Source organism: Hemiscyllium ocellatum, chromosome 28, assembly GCF_020745735.1.
Source record: "Hemiscyllium ocellatum isolate sHemOce1 chromosome 28, sHemOce1.pat.X.cur, whole genome shotgun sequence".
Lineage (NCBI taxonomy): Eukaryota > Metazoa > Chordata > Chondrichthyes > Orectolobiformes > Hemiscylliidae > Hemiscyllium > Hemiscyllium ocellatum.
The window spans coordinates 47,975,260-47,996,763 of record NC_083428.1 but is presented as its reverse complement, the minus strand read 5'-3'; the positions used below and the strand labels follow the sequence as shown (position 1 = coordinate 47,996,763).

The 21,504-nt window shown below is 43.6% G+C and overlaps 1 protein-coding gene across 1 annotated transcript in view; it reads right to left on the bottom strand.

Annotated features, from left to right (window-relative positions):
- Positions 1-20,411, bottom strand: part of LOC132829047 (cystinosin-like) — a 28,007-nt gene extending 7,596 nt beyond the window's left edge. The window contains exons 1-8 of the mRNA XM_060846334.1: positions 20,351-20,411; positions 17,719-17,797; positions 16,760-16,844; positions 14,648-14,751; positions 10,402-10,539; positions 6,529-6,628; positions 5,581-5,700; positions 49-219 (exon numbers count right to left, since the gene is read on the bottom strand). Of these exons, the coding sequence (XP_060702317.1) occupies positions 49-219; positions 5,581-5,700; positions 6,529-6,628; positions 10,402-10,539; positions 14,648-14,751; positions 16,760-16,844; positions 17,719-17,797; positions 20,351-20,411 (858 nt within the window). The remainder of the gene's footprint in view (positions 1-48; positions 220-5,580; positions 5,701-6,528; positions 6,629-10,401; positions 10,540-14,647; positions 14,752-16,759; positions 16,845-17,718; positions 17,798-20,350) is intronic.
- Positions 20,412-21,504: the final 1,093 nt, after the last annotated feature.

Genomic DNA, 21,504 nt, shown 5'->3' with positions numbered 1-21,504 from the left:
ATTTATACAAACCGTTTAATCTACTTAGATAGCATGTCAAAATCTTACCTGAGGGACATATTTCACCAGGACAATGCCAAGTTTGATGTAGGAGAAGTAATAGACAAGTTGAAGCCATGTTATCTGATGGGCTAATGCCATGATAGAGGTGACAAGAGCACACAGCCATGAACCCACCACCAGTGCAGTAGCAATCTTGGATACTTTCTGCGACCCTCTCTATCAGGGAAATAAAGAATAGATCAGTAAACATGTTATAGAACATCCTTACAAAGCACAGATATCAAAGTTCAGAGCCATATGAGATACTGGGATAGGTGACAAAGATCTGCACATCTTAAACAGGAGGGGAACCCTACAGATACAGAAACTTGCTGAGTTGGAGAGCACAAAATGGTCAAAACAGAATCCAAATTTTCTGCACTTAATCAAAACAAAGATATGGGACATTTGAAATAATGATCCAAATACCATTTAAAGCTCCCAGCCTCCACTACCTTACTGGGCAGTATATTCCAGATTCCCACCACCTGAGTGAATACCCTCTCCCCCTCAAAAATGGAGTTTCCTGCCCCTTACCTTAAAGGGGAGCCCTCGTGATGGAACCCTCAAAAGGAGGAAAACAGCTGCTCTATTCTCCTTATCTACATGCCTCAATCATGTACCTGTTCTTGCACACTCCCAGTTCTGCTCAAAAACGAATCCAAGCCTATACAATCTCAATAGGAATTTCTCCATCCCAGGCAACATCCTAGGTGAACCTCGACTGTAACCCCCCTGTAGTGCAATCACACCCCTCCTGCACAGTACTCCAGTTGTGGACTGAACAAGCTTCTGTACAACAGACATCACCTCCTTGCTCAGATCCTCAGTGCCATGACTGATGAAAGCAAATGTCCTATATCCCTTCACTATCTTATTCACATGCTCTACGACTTCAGGGATCTGAATAATTCTCTCAAGATCTGTTCCTAAGCTACCCAGTGTCCTGCCATTCATTACATACTCTCTTATCTTGTTGTTTCTTCTAAAGTGCATCACCTGGTACTTATCAGGGTTAAATGGGCCTGCACATCTGACCAACATATCTATACCTTTCTGTACTCTACAACCATTTTCAACTACCATTTTGGTGCCACTTGGCAGTTGGCTTAACATTCCTCCACATTTTCATCTATTAACTATCAATATAAACAATAACAGTCCCAAGAACTGGACTCAAGGCTCCCTTTGTCCCATTACTGAGCCAGTTTGACCTCTTGCCAAGATTCCCAGAGGTCCATGTGCTTTAGTCTCCCACATGGAACCTTATCAATCTATATTCAATTAACTGAACTTCTACATGATCACTTTACAAAATAATTTCTAACAAGTTGGTCAGGCATGACCTTCTTCTGAAGCTATGCCAGCTATCCCTTTAACCCATGCCTTGTCAAGTGGATATAATTCACTTCCTTAGTTCCCTCCCACTGGTTCAACTCTACCATCCCTCTTAGAGTGGCATGAGGGTGGCACTTTCCCTGCAGCCAGAGAGGAAAGCAATTGGTCTCCAAACCCCTGCAGCTTCTTGCCTCACCTCAATAGCCTGGGATTGAAGTCTAGGCCAGTGCATGGTGTCTATTTCTAAGCTGGAGTCTCCAATATCTCCATTTCTTATGGGAGACTCTTGCAAGTACCTCAGTCTATTCCTGGACTTCTGCATCTATATTCTCCTTTTCCAGAGAAGGCTGAAGTGAAGTATTCATTTAACACTAATATCCTGCATCTTTACATAGAGGTTGTCCCCTTGGTCCCTACTCCTTCACTGGTTAACTTCCCTTTAAATGCATTTAAGGAGATATTAGGATTCTCCCTAATACTGTTTGCAAGTTTTTTTTCCATGCTCTTTTTGTTCCAACGACAAAGTTTCAGTCCAAATTTCCTTTATTCAGAGGGCCACAGCTTAATTACTCCCTTAGGAGTTGATGAAAGCCCTACCTTTTCTTCCTTATCCAGTCCTGGATCATCCTCGACATCCAGGGTTCTAAATTTATTCTTTGGGCACTTACCTCTGCAGGGCACGTTTTGGACTGTAGTCTCCCCAGCTCCTTTTTAAAGGCCCCCACCACTGTCCTGCTTTAGACTTACCCAGAAAAGGAGCTGTCCCCAGTCTACTGTGGCCAGATTGTGTTTATTAACAATCTGCTTCCCCCAACCCAAAATCATCTTTCACTCATTCAAAGGTCATCTGGACCATACCATGTGATCACTTATCACCCAAGTGTTCCCCCAATACCAATTTGTTTAGAGAAACTGCAGAATGCTGGAATCCAAAATAGACAGGCAGGAGGCTAGAAGGACACCTCATGCCAAGCAGCATCAGATGAAGTTGACATTTCAGGTGTAACACTTCAGGGAGAGGCATCTAGCTTCTTTCCCAAAAAAAGATCCAGCACTTCACTGTCCCTTGTTGGGCTTCCGATAGATTGACAGAAAAATTCTCTAGATGCATTTCAAGAAATCAACCCTTAAATTGGGATAGTCAGTGTTATGTTGCAAAAGCTGAAATCCCCTAGTGTATCATCCAATTATTCTTATACACCTCTGAACTGTCTACATGGTGCCATTTCCAGTGTCATTAACAGCCATAATTGCCACTTCTGCCCCGAGTATGCCAGTTGGTGATGTTGCTACTGGCCCTATAACCATGCCCACTCAAGCAACAGTCTCCATCCCCACTGAGCTCCAGCCCTGTTCCAGGTCCTAGCTCCAATACCTGCCATGTCTTCACCATTCCCTAGACCTTCTCACTGGAGGACAAATATTTAGTCCTTAGTAAAGGCCTCACTTTTATCCCTCTATGCTCCCAGAGGAAGGAGTTCAACACATGCTGCGACCTTGAATGTTTCTTCTGCCTCAGAGCTCACTTGTTCAACCAAGACACCAGCCCACCCACCAAGCACCCCTTCTCCCACCTCCAACACAACCCTTTGCATACTAGTGTTGCACCAACTTCTACACCACAAACCCAGGTGCCAACTGCCCCCTTGATCACAACTTCACCTCCCATCACCAAGACCATCATGACCTCTAGGGACCTTCAACTTCATTGTCAGTGAACCTCACACAGCCCAATTCTACCTCCTTCCTAAGAGCCACAAGCCTGACTGCCCTGGTCAACCCATTGACTCAACCTGCACCTGCCCACTGAACTCATTTTTCCTACCTTGACAGTCCTGTTCCCTTAATCCAGGAACCCCAACTTGCATTTGACACCACCCATGTCATTCACCTCCTCCAAGAGGAGTTTTCCTAGACCCTAACACCTCTTCACCAAGGACATCCAGTCCCTGCACATATCAATCCACCACCAAGGTCTCCAAGCCTTTCTTCCTCATGCCATCCCAACCAGTATCCTTCCACTAACACCCTCAACTGGTCCACACCCTCAACTTCCAAAGCAAATGGGCACCCATATAGGACCCTGCTGGTTTGTCAGGTATGTGGAACAGTCCATCTTTCACAGTTACATCAGCACCAACAGCCCACCTGTTCCTCTGCTGCAATGACTTATCGTCACCACCATGTGCTCCCACAAGGAGCATGAACAATTCAACAATTTTACCAACACCTTCCACCCCAACCTCAATTACCTAGACCATCTTTGAAACCTCCCTTTCCTTTCTGGAAATCTCCAGTCTCTGGCAACTGACAAGCCTGTTGACTCCTGCAGCTACCGAGACTACTGTCCTGTAGAAACTACACCCCCTTATTGCCAGTTGTGTTCTCAGGAGTAATTCCACCTCAAAAGACAGATGGCCTCCTTCCACAATCACCACTTCCCTTCCCACATTGTAGATGTGTTGGAGGGCATCGTCAACACTTCACACACTACTGACCTTGAACCCCACCCCTACTAACAAAAGAGGGCCAAACCTCCTGTCCTCACCTTCCACCCCGTCCTCCCCATATAACACATCATCCTCCACCACCTATGAAGTGGCCCTAGAGAGGTTTCCCTCCCCCACCCCTATCAGCATTCCAAAATTCCCAGAGACCCCCCCCCCTTGTCAGGGACCCAACAAACCACACTGGAAAAGTATGGATTTCAACAGCTTCATTTCCCCTCCCCCCACATTATCCCAGTCCCAAGCTTCCAACTCTATACAGCCCTCCAGACCTGTCAATCATTGCCCATCTGACTTATCACCTTCACCCTCATCCACCTATTACTTTCCCAGCTACCACCCCCCCTCCCATTTATCTCCACCCCAACCCACAAGCCTCATACCTGATCAAGGGCTTATGCCCGAAAATGTTGATTCTCCTGCTCTAATGCTGCTTGACGCGCTATGCTTTTCCAGCAGGACATTACTGATCTCCAGTATCGGCACTTTCTCCCTTCTGCATGTTTACTTGATTTCTCCACTGAATCTTTAGAGGCCTATAACACTCCCAGTAAAGTAGCTGCCCTCTAATCTGTCTTCAAGCCTCATTTGCGGCTCCTTCCAAGATAAACTGTTACAATTGTAACAGTTTTAGAATTCCAAACAGGAGCAGCATGGTGGTAGTGGTTAGCACTGCTGCCTCACAGCACCAGGTTCAATTCCCACCTGACCAGTGTTTTGAGCTTGCACATTCTCCGTATCTGCGTGAGTTTCTTCTGGGTTTCAGAAAGATGCGCAGGTCAGGCGAATTGGCCATTGTTAGGCGCATTAGTCAGGGGTAGTGCTAGGGGAGGGGACTGGGTGGGTTACTGAGGGTCAGTGTGGACTTGTTGGGCTGAAGGGCCTGTTTCCATGCTGTAGGGAATCTAATCAAAGCTATCCAAATATGATCCAACCTTGTGGTCACTGAATCAAGCTACTCCTTGGATCTCAAATTAAAAGTTGGTTTGTATAGAAGAGGCAGCTGTTGGTCTTCAACATTTGGCTTCACTTGTCTAAGTGAGTGACCCAAATTAGAAACATTGATCAGAAATCAGATTTATAGCAGAGGTTCTGCAACCCATCCAGTGAAAAGCCACCCAACTATAATTTTCCAGTACTTGGCTCAGTTTTGTATGCTTTGTTAACAGTGCACTTTGGAAGGTTTTGCCACTACTACCCTTAGTTCCAGATTTCCATTACCATGTAAAAAGGATTTTCCTCCCATCTGCTCCAAATCTCCTCTTTTGCTTAAGATAAAATGTCATTTATGAAGCTACTTCTCATACAAGGTAATCTGGAATTAGAGTCTAGTGACCATGAACCCACTCATTTTATTGGGAAAAAAAACAAATCTGATTCACTAATGTCCTCAGGGAGAGAAGCTGTCATCCTTACCTGGTCTGGCTTATGTGACGCTAGAACACAACGTGGTTGACTGAACTGCTCCATGGGCAATTACAGATGGGCAATAATGTGGCCTAGCCAACAGCCACCCTTATTCCCTTAAAATAAGAAACACTGACAACCTAGATGGTGTAGAAATGCAATAAAAAGTTTGGGAGGAGGGAGGGTTAGGTGTTGATCAGTGCCATATGACCAAGATACTTTATGTAGTCAAGCAGTCTTACATCTTCAATGATGAAGTTTGCATCACTGCTGCATAGTTACTCACCTCATAGATGAGGCACTGAAATATAGTAAGCGTTGTTAACAATATGGCGTGGATACTGAAAAAGACATCATTTGCTTCCACTGGGTTCACACCATCTGGGTTATGCTCCAGAAATTGTTTCTGTAGAGAGACAAGGTTAATCAGTGACAAATCTGTAAGAACAGCTTGCAGACACAGACAATTGTAACCTGGCCAGCTGAAACCAGAGTCATGCCACAGACAGGCTGGTCTAACGGCTATCTGCTGGTATATCAGATCAAAGACTGCCCCAGAAGTCTTGCCTCTGTTTGAGCTGTTGTTGGTATCAAAAAAGATTTTACTTATCTTTAACTTGCTCACGAGATTAAAACTTAGTTACATCCTGAGTGGAGCGCATCGACTAGTAACAATTTAGTGCATAAAATGCATATGCCGAGCTAAAGTTGGGAATCAGATATTAAGGCATTATGACTGAACATGAACCATCTTGAGGATAGTTGATTTGAAATGCTTCCTTGCAATTGCATTGGAAGATCAGAACCAGCAGCTCAGTTACTCTGGAGAGATAAAGTCTAGTTCTTCACCTAGAAAACTAGTAGACTGCTAGAGGAGTAAAGGTCTGAACAATTGGCTTGAGATGTAAAAAGAGATTTGAACAAATTACTAGTCGGGAACTACTTTCCCTTTGGGTTTTATGTGTAAGGAATAAGCTAAACATTACATAGTGAACCATTGGCCCAATTAATTGTTGAATTCAACAAATTTGTTTAGTCTGGAAGGAAGAGTTTAACCCAAGACAGATGACAGTTCTGCAGCCAAACTGAGGACCCGAGACAAATTGTGGTTATGGCAATTATTTGTGGTGAACTATTGCACACCCCTGCACCCCCCCCCCCAAAAAATCCAATTTCCGCTATTTCTTTTCATGTCCTTATTGGTTTAAGGCTTCTAGGCAATTAGAAACTTTACCTTTATATTTGGAACCCAAAAAAGGCTGATGTTAAACACTCCATACGCCAAGTGTCCAGTCAGATTCAGTGCCAGAAAATCAAAATTCAGTCCAATCACACTGTTTAAAAGAGAACAGATCATTCTAAATTCTAGGCAGCCTTGAGAAATGAGCTTTATTCCCTTGGTTGAATCAAATCAGAAGTGATCACACTATTGAACTTAATGTATGATTGACTCTCTATAAAACCTGTTCTTTAGATCAAACATGGAAACAGATGCTTTGGTTCAATTAGCCCATGGGGACCATAATCCCAAATAATAGTTCCTCCCTTCCTACAATTGGTCCATATCACTTCAAGCGTCTTGTGTAGGTTGTCTTTTAAAACATTTGGCTGTATTATATCTACAGTTCCACAAACCACAAAAAGTTCTGTCTATAAAGTCTTTCTCACCTCACCTTAAAAATATGCCCAGTCTTGAAATTCCCCACCCTAGGGAAAAACATGTATCATTTACCTTATCTGTACTCATGATTTAAGCCTCCAAGGTCACCCCTCAACCACCTACCCTCCAGTGAAAACTCCCAACATATCCTCAACTCAAAACCTCCCTTCTCAGTAAATCTATAAACCCTCTCCAGCTTAATTATGCTTCCTATAAAGGAAGTCTGCACACTTCAAACCTGAATGCTCACCTTGTATGTTTTTGATATTTGACTATCAAGGATTACAGGGAGAATGGGATCAAGAAACTTGTCAGCCATGATTGATTGGCAGAGCAGACTAGATGGACTAATTTCTGTCCATATGTTTTATGGGCATATGTTTGCAATTCAGCACTTCCAAAGCACTTAAGTGCGTAATGAACAGTTTATTGGGTTTGAAAGGAACCCTGAAGTGGCAGAATGCTGGGGACTTCATATTCTGTCTGATGTTAAGTGTTGAAAATCAACTAGCACTCAGAGCTAACAGCCCAGTTATCATCTTGCTGCAGAAGTATTAGATTGAATGCAATGAATCTTCATTACTACCTTAATATAGTCGACCATTTGTCTATGAACTTTTGACAAAGCCAAGTCAGGATGATAATGAAACTAAACATGGAAATCAGCGAAATGTTGGATGTGCATCCCAGAAAGTCATATCTTTAAAGTCTTAGCTGTTTGAAGCTGTCCTAAAGAGCAAGAGATCAGGAAACTTACCTTCTCAGCAAGAGGATATTTAAGATAGACAGGTTCTTGATTAGAGGGTTAAGAGAAGGCCAAACAAACAAAACCTAATTGTTCTCCAGATCTAATGGAGAAACAATCACCACCTGTGGGTTGTATGCCAGACACGAGTCAAGGGACAGGGTTTACATTTTACATTTACTGAAATAGGTAAAAAAAGTCACCTACATTTTTATTTCAAAAATATACTTTATTCATAAAATACTTTGATGATCTATATAAGTGGACATGCTATACATATGTAAACATTCCATTTCTTTGCATACTGAAACAGTAATTGTTCCTATTTACAGGTCGGTACAATTACAATTTTTTAGCTGAGGCGTCAGAAGAGCCCCAATGACTGCACGGGCCCCCAGTTCTTCTTTAGGCAGGCAGACATTACACATGGTCTTTCCCCACCGTGCCTTGGTGGCAGCTGCCCCAAGCTTCAGCATGTCCTTCAACACAGTGCTGGACCTTGGAATGTGCCAGTCTGCAACAGTCAGGGTCAACTCCTTCAGCTGGAAGATCAACAGGTTTCGGACCACCCAGAGACCGTCCTTCACCGAGTTGATGATCCTCCAGGCACTGTTGACGTTCGTCTCGGTGTGCGTCCTGGGGAACAGGCCGTAGAGCATGGGGTCCCGTGTCACGGTGCTGCTTGGGACGAACCTAGACAGACACCACTGCATTCCTCTCCAGACTTCCTCTGCATAGGCAGATTTCAGAAGGTGGTGTGTGCCAGTCTCTTCTCCCCCCTGCAGCCACTTTGAGGGCAGCATGCGGTGTGGCTGAGTGTCCAGGCGTGCATAAAGGATCTCATAGGCAGATCCCTTACCACCAGCCAAGCCATGGTCTTGGTGCTGGTTGGAAAGTTCTGGCAATGAGGCATTCTGCCAAAATGGCTTTGACGGTCTGCTCAGGGAACCGCTCGATAGGATCCGCCCTCTCCATTTCCCGAAGGGTCTCGAGGACACTACGTGCTGACCACTTCCTGATGGACTTGTGGTCAAAGGTGTTTTTCTTCACAAACTTCTCCACAAAAGGAGAAGTGATATGAAACGGTCCACCTACTCGGAGCATTCCGCAGCAGCGAGGCCAGGCCCATCCTTCGTAACACCAGGGACAGGTAGAACCTCAGTACGTAGTGACACTTGGTGTTTGCGTACCAGGGATCCACGCACAGCTTGATGCAGCCACACACAAAGGTGGCCATCAGGGTGAGGGTGGCATTGGGTATATTTTTTCCCCCGTCGCCCAGATCTTTGTACAGCGAGTCCCTTCGGACCCGGTCCATCTTTGAACTCCATATAAACTGGAAGATGGCCTGGGTGACTGCAGCGCACAGGTTCTGGGAATAGGCCAGACCTGTGCCACGTATAATAGCAATGACAGTGCCTCACACCTGATGACCAGGTTTTTTAACCACGATGGAGAGCGACCATAGCTTCCATCTGCCCAGTTTCTGTCTCACTTTGCTGATACGCTCCTCCCAAGACTTGGCACACGCCCCAGCCCCCGAACCAAATACCCAGCACCTTCAGGTGGTTGGTTCTGACTGAAGGAGATAGAGGATTGGTCGGCCCAGTTCCCGAAGAGCATGGCCTCGCTCTTTCTTCGGTTTACCTTGGGTCCCCTGCCAAGGCCTGTTCAAACTGGTCACATGCACACGAATCTGCATACGGACAGTGAATCCGAGCAGAAAACAGCGACATCATCCACGTGCAGGGAGGCCTCAACCTGCAGGCCCCCGCTGCCAGGAATAGTCACCCCTCAGGCTCTCATCCTTCCTGATGGACTCGGCAAATGGCTCTATGCAGCACACAAACAAGGCAGGAGAGGGCAGCCCTGCCTGATTCCAGATCTTACTGGGAAGCTCAGATTCCCACTGCACTGACAATGTTGGTGCAGAGCAGTCTGATCCAATTGCAGATTCCCTCCCCAAAGCCCATTTTTGGAGACAACATCTCATATCTGTGTGATATCCTGTCAAAGGCTTTCTCCTGGTCCAGGATGATCAGCCTGCGAGATCCTTTATGCACACTCAGACACTCAGCCGCACCACATGCTGCCCTCGAAGTGGCTGCGGTGGGGGGGGAAAAAAGAAACGAGACTGTCACATACCTCCAGGTTAGTCCCAAGCAGCGCCGTGACGCAGGACTCTCTGCTCTACGGTCTGTTCCCCGGGAAGCACACTGAGACGAACATCAACTGTGCCTCGGGGATCATCAACTTGGTCAGAGAAGCTCTTTGGTCTGTCTGAAGACTGTTGATCTTCTAGCTGAAGGAGTTAACCTTGACAGTGTGGCAGACTGGCACATTCCAAGGTGCAGGACTACGTGTTGATGGACGTGCTGAAGCTTTGGCCAGCTGCTGCCAAGGCGCGGTGGGGAAAGACCACCGTGTAACATCTGCCTGCCTAAGAACAGGGGGCCCACCCAGTCATTTGGGCTCTGCTGACACCTCAAAAGCTGGATAGTAAGTGTACAGACTTATGTAGGAAAAAAAAACTTTTGCTGTCTGTAAGGACATGTAGTGTGCACAAGAATGGCATGACCAATTGTATAGAGATCCAAATAATTTTATGAATAAAGTATGTTTTTGAAATTAAAAAAAATTTACTTTTAGGCGATATGTAAAACTCAGTCTAAAATTTCTGCAAATAATCATTTACACTTTACCTTTTCCGCCGCCAGTTTTCAATAACCTGTGGGTAGAAGGAGATGGACCAAGCCACAAAGTAAATCCATCCAATCACTTGGTTTATTATCACCAGAGCATTGCTGTGCACCACTAGAAATCGCATTTTAACTGGAGCCCTGCAAAATATTTCAGACCATTAAAATTTGCTCCAATTAAATTAAGTTACATATAAATTAAAAACAAGACCCTTAAGCACAAGCCTGTTGTAACTATTCAATGTAAACTTCATGAATAAAATCTCAACTTTATTAAAATGATCAAGGGGTGTTAGAAGTTTGCAGGTGGATAATATTTAGAAATAGTTAGTCTTCATTGGAGCCAGTTCAGAGAAAAGATTCACTAGGTTGAGCCCTGATAAGAAACAAGGGCTAAACATGTTGGGACCCTACTGACTGGAATTTAGAACAGACGATCTAATCTCAGATTAAGGCTCTTCATAGAGTGAATGCTGAGAGGGTGTTTCCCTTAGAGAGCCTAGGATCAGAGGGCATTGTCTCAGGATAAAGGTGGCACCAATTTAAGACAGTAATTTCTTAGAGGGTTGACAGTCTTTGGAACTCCTGACCACAGCTGCAGGGACAGAGCTTCTGTGGATATACAAAGTGGAGACAAGTAGTTGTTCAGTCAGGGAAGCAAGGATTAAGAGAAAATGCAAGAAAGTGGGCAAAGGTGTTGAATTAGCTATGACTTCATTGGCAGGAGAGGCTAAACTGCCTATTCCTGATTATAGTCAGCATATTGTACCATGTTAGAGACATGTTTGTTGAATGCAGTGGTTTTCATTCAAGTCACTGAATTCAAATATTAATTCTACTTGTTCAACAGATGCTACCAGACTTTATAGTTTCTCCAATTTGTGTTGTTAGTTTTCCAGTGGAAAATGAAAAGTAACTCAAAATGTCAAAAGTGCGGTGCTGGAAGAGCACAGCAGGTCAGGCAAGGAGCAGGAGAATTGAGGTTATGGGCACAAGCCCTTCAAGTTAATCTTAACTTGCTCTCCTCAGTGAGTGAGTCTTACAGCAGAGATGGCCCTTTGGCCTAAACTAAGCCTAATGGTACTCTGGCATGGACAACTCCATTTCCCTGCACTTGGCCCATATCCTTCTAAACCCTTCATAGAACATAGAAAAATACAGCGCAGTACAGGCCCTTCGGCCCTCAATGTTGCGCCGACCAAAGCCTACCTAACCTACACTAGCCCAATAACCTCCATATGCTTATCCAATGCCTGCTTAAATGACCATAAAGAGGGAGAGTCCACCACTGCTACTGGCAGGGCATTCCATGAACACTCAACCCGCTGAGTAAAGAATCTACCCCTAACATACCAACCTCCCCTTAATTTAAAGCTGTGTCCCCTAGTAGCAGCTGACTCCATTAGCGGAAAGATTAGCACCTGTTCCAATGCCTCCACATCCTTCCTATAGTATGGCAACCAAAACTGCACACGATACTCCAGATGAGGCCGCACCAGAGTCTTATACAACTGCAACATGACCTCAGGACTCCGGAACTCAATTCCTCTACCAATAAAGCCCAGTCGCCATATGCCTTCTTCATAGCACTATTTACCTGGGTGGCAACTTTCAGAGATCTGTGTACATGGACACCAAGATCCCTCTGCTCATCCACACTACCAAGTAGCCTACTGTTAGTCCAGTAATCCATCTTCTTGTTACTCCTACCAAAGTGGATGACTTCACACTTAGCTATATTGAACTCCATTTGTCACCTTTCTGCCCAGCTCTGCAATATATATCCCACTGTAACCTGCCACATCCTTCTTCGCTGTCCACCACTCCAACGACTTTTGTATCATCCGCAAACTTGCTCACCCAGCCTTCAAGCCCCTCCTCCAGGTCATTTATAAAAATGACCAATAGCAATGGTCCCAAAACAGATCCTTGTGGAACACTGCTAGTAATTGCACTCCAAGATGAACCTATACCATCAACTACTACCCTGTCTCCTTCCAGCCAGCCAATTCCTAATCCAAACCTCTAATGCACCCTCAATGCCATACCTCCGTAGTTTTTGCATTAGCCTACCATGGGGTACCTTATCGAATGCCTTGCTAAAATCCATACACTACATCTATTGCTTTACTCTCATCCACTTCCTTGGTCACCTTCTCAAAGAACTCAATAAGGTTTTGAGGCACGACCTGCCCTTCACAATACCATGCTGACTATCCTTGATCACATTATTCCTATCCAGATGTTCATAAATCCTATCCCTTACAATTCTCGAAGACTTTGCCCACAACAGAAGTGAGACTCACTGGCCTATAGATACTAAGGCATGAGCTCCCACTCAGCCATGCTGACTTCTCCTAATCAAACCCTGTCATTCAAATGCATGCATCTCCATCTTCATCTTCACTAGTAACTTACCCGCCACAAGTGTTAGACTTGCTAGTCTATGGTTCCCAGGCTTTTCTTTGCAGCCCTTAAGGGCACAACATTCATTACCCTCCAGTATTCTAGAACCTCACCTGTAGCTAACAATCACAAAATGTCAGCTTGAGCCCCTGTAATTTCTTCCCTAGCCTTTAGGAGTTCTTGGATAGATCTGGTCAGGAGCAGGGGATTGATTCCCCTTCATATTAAAATACATCCAACACCTGTGATATGGAGTGTCTCCAGGATATCACCACCAACTTTCCCAGGTCTTTCTCCAGTCAAAAATATTCAGTGAAAACTGCACCCATTACCTGCAGCTCTACACATCTATATCCACTTTAGTCCTGAGGGGCCCTATTCTATTTTTTCCTTCTAACGTACTTAAACTCTCTGGATTCAGCCTAGGCTGAGAAGATTAAGGTACCTCATGTCCCATTTTCACCCTCTAATTTCCTCCATACCTCTTGAAATTTCATTTATCTGTGCTGCCTATACCCTGAGCCACACTCCAGAGTATCTATCTCAGTTCATCCAGGGTTCCCATTCCTGCCAACCTTACCCTTCACACTCAGGAAGGTATCAACCTCCAACTCTGGCAACCTCATTTTAATGGCCACCCATTTGCTGCAGTTCCTTGTGCCTACAAAGGAATTACTCCAACCCCTGCACGTTAGTGTGTAATTCCATCAAAATTTGCCTTGTTCCAATTTAGAGCTTGAACCTGTGGACAAGTTTTGTCCCCCTCTACTTTAAAAGGAATAGAATTGTCACTGGTCCCAAATGCTCCCCACTGTCACCTCAGTCACCTGTCCTGCCCCATTACCCCCCAAATAAGCTTTGCCCCTTCCCAAGTAGGACCTGTTATGTACTGCTTGAGGAAACTTTACTGAACACACTTACTTCCAACCAACTAAGCCCTAAACATGGAGTCCTGTCCTATTAAAGAAATTAAGATTCCCTACTGTGACAACCTGGTTACTCCTGCAGGTCTCCCCAATCTCCCTGCATATTTTGTTCCCAATTCCTATTGATTGTTGGGGGCCTATAGTCAAACCCCAATATCACTACCCCCTTACTACATGGCTCTACCCATAAAGCCTCACTGGATGATCCTTCAGTTATTTCATTTGAATACTACAGTGATACTTACCTAATCAAAAAATGCATGTCCTGTTCCCTCTTTCCACTAACTGTCCTAAAGCACATGCACCCTGGCATGTTAAGCTGCCAGTCCTGTCCCTCCTTTGGCCAGGTTTCTGTAGTAGAAATAATATCCCAGTCCCATATCCTTATCCATGCTCAGAGTTCATTTGCTTTACTTGTATGCCCTCTTGCATTGAGATAAATGCAATTTAACCCAATAGGCATTCCTCCCTCCCTGTCATGTTCTGGTCTGACCTCTCCAACTTACTATTTGATAGTCTCTCCATCCAGCCTGTGTGGAGGACCCACCCCTGCCCATCTAGTTTAAAACTTCCCTTGCAGCAATAGCAAAGCTGGCAGTCATTTGGTCCCCCATCAGTTCAGGTGCAACTTGTCCCTCTTGAAAATATCCCAGAAAAGATCCCAATGATCTAAAAATCTGAATCCCTTCCCAAAATTCTTTAGCCAAGCATTCATCTGCCACATCCTCCTGCTCTTACCCTCCTAATACACAAAAAACCTTCACCCTGATTCAGTGAAGTTTTACAGTGAAAAATTCTCAAGATAAGGTGGTGGAACTTGGCCACTTCCTAAGGAGAGCGATGGTCAGAACAATCTCTGCCCATCAGTAATAAGAGAGCGTTTCACACAGCAATTCAATGTGGAGATAGTCACACACCTGATCAGTTTGCTGTTGTTGGCCTGGAGGTAGGTAGTCACTTGCCCGACTTCAACTCCTCTAATGGTGAAACTTGTTGAGTTTACATCTTTAGGCAGCCTTACCTGAAGAAGGACAATTCCAGTTATTTTAGAGAGAAGATGAAGGAGACCAGAATCCTGGTCACATTAGGTACATTTCAGTGAGCTTTGTGTAAAGAACACTAAAGATTAGGCTCAATGCTGTCAATAGTTTAAATGTCTGGATACAAAGATTGTTATTTTATCAGGAAAGAATGTTTTAAATATTAAAGACAGGAACCAAAACAGATTGACAGGGTCAGTTAATGGCATACATGTGTGAAGGATGTTACACAATGGTTTGGACGAGCAGAGAAAGGAAACTGGGAAGTATTCATTAGTGGACTCTTTACAGGGGGTAAGGACATTTAGCAAAAGGCAGGGCACAAGAGGTCAGTAAAAAAAGGGTCAGACTGTTGGTATGAGTCGTCAATTTCCATACAGAGTCTTGGTACAAGATGAATGATTATAAAGACCAAAGCAACTGAGGAAAAAGGTTGTTTATTTGGCAGAGAAGTCAGCACAAGGTGCAGGTGAAGTCAAGCCAGGCAGTAATGTTACTGTGCTTGTACAAGACAAAGTAACTGAAATCCCACTACTCAAGAGTCACTAGATTCAACTGGATTCTAGTTTTTCATGGACGCTGTCCCCTGCTGAGTTACACCAGCAATTTCAGCATTGGTTTGAAATCCCACTGAACACATTAGTCAGTAATGCTGAAGCCCTGCTTGCAGCACGTCCTGTACAGGATGTTCACATGATTCATGGATTGGAACTGGCATGACAGAAACCCTACACAACATTCCATGCCAAGGAATCAGATTTCCCAGCCCCTAACCCCACATTTCCTTACGTACCAAGCAGCTATAGCAGTAAGCTGTTTGATTGGGGTGTACAAAGTATAAAACCAGACAAAGAATTTTCTCCTATGAGATTCTCATGGTTGAACAGCCTGCTAATGAAGTGCTCTCACTGAGTCACTAACTTCAGAGCTGCTGCTTGCTGACAAAATACCTGCTTTTCTGAAAGGCCACACCCATTGGTGTCTGAGGAGCTGCCAGATACAAATTGGAGCCTTCTCTAGTTAAAGAGCCATAACTTATGGGTTTGGTCAGTTAGGTATCTCTAAAGGATCTAGCTAACCAGGCAGATGTAGTAAATGTAATCTGTAATGTTTTATGGAATAAGCTAGTTGTCACTCAAATATATGCCTCATTCAAGGTGAGGATTTGTTCTTCACCTGGTATTACCGATGGGTAGATGATACAAGTGAGGGCTTAGTGCTACTCAAAAGCAGCAAGCAGAACTCATGCCAGCTGTGGGCAGTTGCAGCCTACAGAAAGGCTAGAACAAGGGAGAAGCCCCATAAGATGGAGGGATATTATCTTGCCTTTGTAAAAAGCAGCCCTGACCAGCCTTCAAGGGGATGTCAGTCTGATTTCTCCTTGCTGTTTGCCTCAGTCAGTTCAGAGCACCTTGCCTTTACAATGGCCAGTCCTTCTGCTCAAAGATCAGCTCCAATTTCCAATTACTATACTTCCATTTCAGTAATGTTCAGTCAACTCAGGCAATCAACTTTGAATCAACTCTGGACCAGTAAAAAGGGAACTTGTAAACCCACATTTGTGAAGAATTGCAAAATATCCTGTTTTATGCAGTTAGGATGCATGATCTGTATCAAGTGTCTGGCCAAAAATCAAAGATTTGGTTCCAACATTTCCAGAATGATTATTTACTTTGAATCCAATCCCTCATTGGACCAAGTGGCCTGGTTCCACACTAACCCTCTAAAGAGCATCCCACTCCCCTCCTTATCCTTGTAACCCTGAATTTCTCCATGGCTAGCTCACCTACCCTGCACACTACAGGGTAGTTTAGCCTCACTAATCCAGCTAACCTGCATATCTTGGGGGTAACCTGGACACCCAGGAAAAAACCTACTGACTGGGAGAATGTGCAAGCTCCTGACCCCAGGCCTCTGGTGTTGAGGCAGCAGTGCTAACCACTGAACCACCTGTTTGTCAGTCCTTTTTGCACTAAAGCTTTTACTTACTTGCTCAGGTAGTTGAACAATGCAAGTTTGTTTTGATGAGAAGGTCACATTGACTGTAATCATTACTGTCTCCTGCAGGGGTGCACTAAAAAGATGGATAAAATCAAACCATGTTACAAGGAGCCACAACATGCTTTTAAAAGTACTTTTGGATTACAAGAGTGACATGACATGGAGTTCAATGTAGCTAAGTGAGATGTGATTCACTTTGGTAAGAGTGACAAGAAGATGGATTACTGGGCTAATGGTAGGCTACTTGGTAGTGTGGATGAGCAGAGGGATCTTGGTGTCCATGTACACAGATCTCTGAAAGTTGCCACCCAGGTAAATAGTGCTATGAAGAAGGCATATGGCATACTGGCTTTTATTGGTAGAGGAATTGAGTTCCGGAGTCCTGAGGTCATGTTGCAGTTGTATAAGACTCTGGTACGGCCGCATCTGGAGTATTGTGTGCAGTTTTGGTCGCCATACTATAGGGAGAATGTGGAGGCACTGGAACGGATGCAGAGGTGGTTTACCAGGATGTTGCCTGCTATGGTAGGAAGATCGTATGAGGAAAGGCTGAGGCACTTGGGGCTGTTCTCATTGGAGAAAAGAAGGTTTAGGGGTGACTTGATAGATGTGTACAAGATGATTAGGGGTTTAGATAGGGTTGACAGTGAGAACCTTTTTCCATGTATGAAGTCAGATATTACGAGGGGGCATAGCTGTAAATTAAAGGGATGGTAGGTATAGGATTGATGTTAGGGTTAGATTCTTTACTCAGCGCGTCGTGAATTCATGGAATGCCCTGCCAGTAACAGTGGTGGACTCTCCCTCTTTATGGGCATTTAAACGGGCATTGGATAGACATATGGAGGATAGTGGGCGAGTGTAGGTTAGGAGGGCTTGGATCAGCGCAACATTGAGGGCCAAAGGGCCTGTACTGCACTGTATTTTTCTATGTTAACAAGACCTACCTCAAAGCAATGTTGATATCCTTCATACTGTTTATTTGCAAGCGAACAACCTCTGGCACACTCAGCATCACAGAGGCTTCTGCAAAGCAATGTGACAAGTCATTCATATGTATCCTTACACAAAGGGTTGTGGCAATGCAGAGGTTTCTTCTAGCACTTCTGATCTAGCCACCTCTGGAACAAGGTAGGGAACAAGAGTTGACAAAGTACGCTGTCACCTGCATATTCTCTCCCATCCAGGAACTGTATTGATGGATTTGGATGAAACAGTAAAACAACTACTAGAGCTCCTTTCACATCATCATTGGCTTTAACTACATTGTAACAACTGCAGTTGTTACAAACAGCTCACCACCACCTTCAAGGTGAATTACAAACATTGATCTCCAGCAGCATTGCAGTGCTCACTTTCATCTAATCCTGGTCCAGCCAGCAAACAGTCCCGACCCAAGATAAAATAAGTGCTGAAAGTTTCATCCAAAAAGTCATGGTCTGCAACCTCACTAACCAACCAACACTTTATTCACTCATGGGACATTGACATTGCTGGCTGGACCAAAATTAGGTGAAAGTGAAGACTGCAGATGCTGATCCGAGTCAAAAATGTGGTGCTGGAAAAGCACAGGTCAGGCAGCATGAGGAGCAGGAGAGTTGATGTTTCAGGCAAAAGCCCTTCAGGACCAGAATTTATTCCCATCCCTAGTTGGCTTCAAAGGTATGGTGAGCTGCCTTAGAGAGAGTCCATGTGCTTATAGGAGATCCGCAGTGCCATTTGACAGACCATTGTTCTAGCTGTACAGGACTCAAAGCTCTCCCCTCATTTTGAGCATATGGTTTGAATCAGACCTGTTTTTGATCAAAACCAAACTTATTACAACATTCAATCATTAATACCTTCTTTTGGATTCACAAAATATTCAAACTATTGAACACCCTTCGTTAAATCCACTCAATTAGATGTGTCAACTTATAATCCAAAAGGAACGTAAGCCAAGTGTTCAAATCTACGCCAACCAGGAATAGGAGTTTAAAAATCTGTAATACATGGGGTTAAGTACGACTGTAATCTCACTTGGATACTTGCTCTCACCCTTGAAACCACAGTAACTACATTTCTCAAAAAATGAATGCTCAACTTTCCTTTGCCTCAGAAATTGCACAAAGTAAAGAATATTGCCAATTAGAAACAAGCCAGTTTGAGGAAAAAAATGTCTGAAAGGGTCAATAAAAGCAAAACATTTGTTCCACATGGGAATCAGTACAATTTAGTTACATCTCCATAGTTGGGAGTATTCCCAGTTGGGAAATACAGAAGAGGCTGGCTTGAGTCAAGATATTGGGAGACAGTGTCTTCAGTTTTGTTCTATTTATTCCAAGGACAACAGATCCTTGGTAAGCAATGCCCACAGTCCCCAGTGTTACTGGGGTCAAGCTGCAGTTAGGAACAGCTGTTACCTTGCCTATTTGAGTCCCTTCCCAATAAGAGAAATATACCTCATGCAGTTTTGGAACCTTACTCCCATATCAGAATTAGTTTTGTCACATGAACTCAGTACAGTAAAACATTTACAAGTCATCATTTACAACACCATCTTGGGTATAAAAGTACCTACATATTTAAGATTTTGTGCAAATTCTTAGGAACTATCAAAAAGTTAAAGTCCAACATTACTGTTGATCATAGGAATAAGTTAAGGAAATAAAAAAAGTTACAATAAAATCTTTCTAACAGCCCCACACTAGCTTCAACCGAGTTCAGGACATAGCTGAAAAGAGAACAAAAAATTTTTGAAAAACCAGGAGGAAAAGCAAATACTCAGGTGAGCCTACTCCACTGCTATCTTGGAGCAGATAAAATATCTAGTTAGATTCTGTTTATTTTCTAAAATCTGCTTTTTAAAGTTGCTCTAGTCCCAGACAAAGGGCTGCTCCCATTAGAAGTGGTTCAACCAGAGGGTCACCACACCTCAGGTGAGGAAAGAGGCTGGGAAGGAGCCTTCATGGAGAGTTTAACAGGTGCTGTAATTTAATCTACTGTTGGATCACAACTGCATCCCACTTGTCCAGTCAACTGAGGTAACTGACACCCCCAGTGCTAAGTGTACCTTTGGAATATCATGTGACATGATATAGTTTGCTTCCAAGGCCGTCTTCTTCCACAAAAAAAAAGTTCCTTGCTTCATGTTAGAGTTAGAGAGTTAATTGTGATTATTAAGCAGTTATGAGCCAGATGACAAGTTGCTTTTTCATCTTGAAATTCATATCCTTATGGTCAGTGTTTTCCAGCAACCCTCTTTCTGATAATCCCTTCATTCTTGAAGATGGCTCAGCTTTACTAATACAAAAGCAATCCTATTAATACTTAATGATTCTGCATGAGTACACACTTTCAAAGTTATCTGATGAAACTCTTTCCATTGCAAGAATTTAGGGCTAGTTTAGTGAAAGGTTTCCAGAGGTTCAAATGAAAAATGTTCAGTTAACAAAAATCAAGCCAAACATGTAACGGGACTTGCTGGAAATAGTTAAAAACTAAGGAGACAACGAAATAGCTTGGTCAGTGATTATCACACTGAAGAGAGCAGTAGAGGGTCAGGAGAAATTTTGCAGCCATTTTAACCTGAAAGCTTACCACATTGTAGCACGTTGATCAGATTGTAAGAGAGAGTCAAGAGGAACACCAGGAGCTTCATGCTGGAAGTTTTAGACCTAAGGTACAAAGAGGCATTAATGGAGATGAGCCTTCTTAAAACTAACCCATGTCTAGCAAGGGATGATAGAAAAAAAATTTAAAAACTTCAATTCAGTCCAATCCAAATAGACCATTCAGCAATGCAGTACAACTCAAAGCATAGGAATTCCCAAATCTACCATCATTTGACTTAAGTTATATACACATCCAATACCCAGAATCCAAAATATAAACCAAAAGGAAAGCCCATGTATAGTCAATTCTGACACAAAGTTTCAGCTTGTGAATTCAAACCATTTATGACTGAACAATAAATTCAGTCATTTGCTATGCTTTTGAACAGGCACTTACCTACATGGATGGCCTACCCAATTCTAACAGCAATAATTTGGATTCATCTAGTAGTGGATAGATAGCAGCAAGGACTGTTTATCTTATCCTAGAATTGAAGCTGCTGTCAGAAAGATGACTCAGGAACACCTGTTCAAAAAAAGGACATGTGCACAAAGTACAGCAAATGTAAACTCCATGACTGAATTGCAAAGACCTGGGGTGAACCTGAGCTGTCACAGCTGAAGATTTTTTTACAAACATTGCTTCTTTTTTCCCCCACTCAATGAAGAGAAAATGCTGACAACACTTCAGCAGAAATCTGGGGAATTATATGCTAAACATCAGTCCTTTGTCAGCATTGGGGGCTAGGGCAGAGCATACTGTGAAAACTAAGCCATTAAAACAATCCTGAACTGCAGATCAAGACCAACCTTTGCTTAGTGCAGAGAGCCAGACATGTCAGTGCAATCCCTGTCAAACAACATAGGATCAGAGCTAGGATAAGCTAAACATAAAACAAAGAATCCCACTCTATAATTCACTATCAACATTAGTATCATCTAAAAGTAACTGCCATAATGTTCCACTATTACTCTTCACTGAGCAGAAACATTGATAGCTTAATTTGTTTCCAGGATTTAAGCTAGTAAGGTAGGGGTTGGGACCCAGGGAGTGAGGAGAGATCAACTGGAGACTAGTTTTATTTGGGAAAGGAGTCAGTCAAACAGGTAGGATCAAAACAGAACAAGGTAGGATGAATA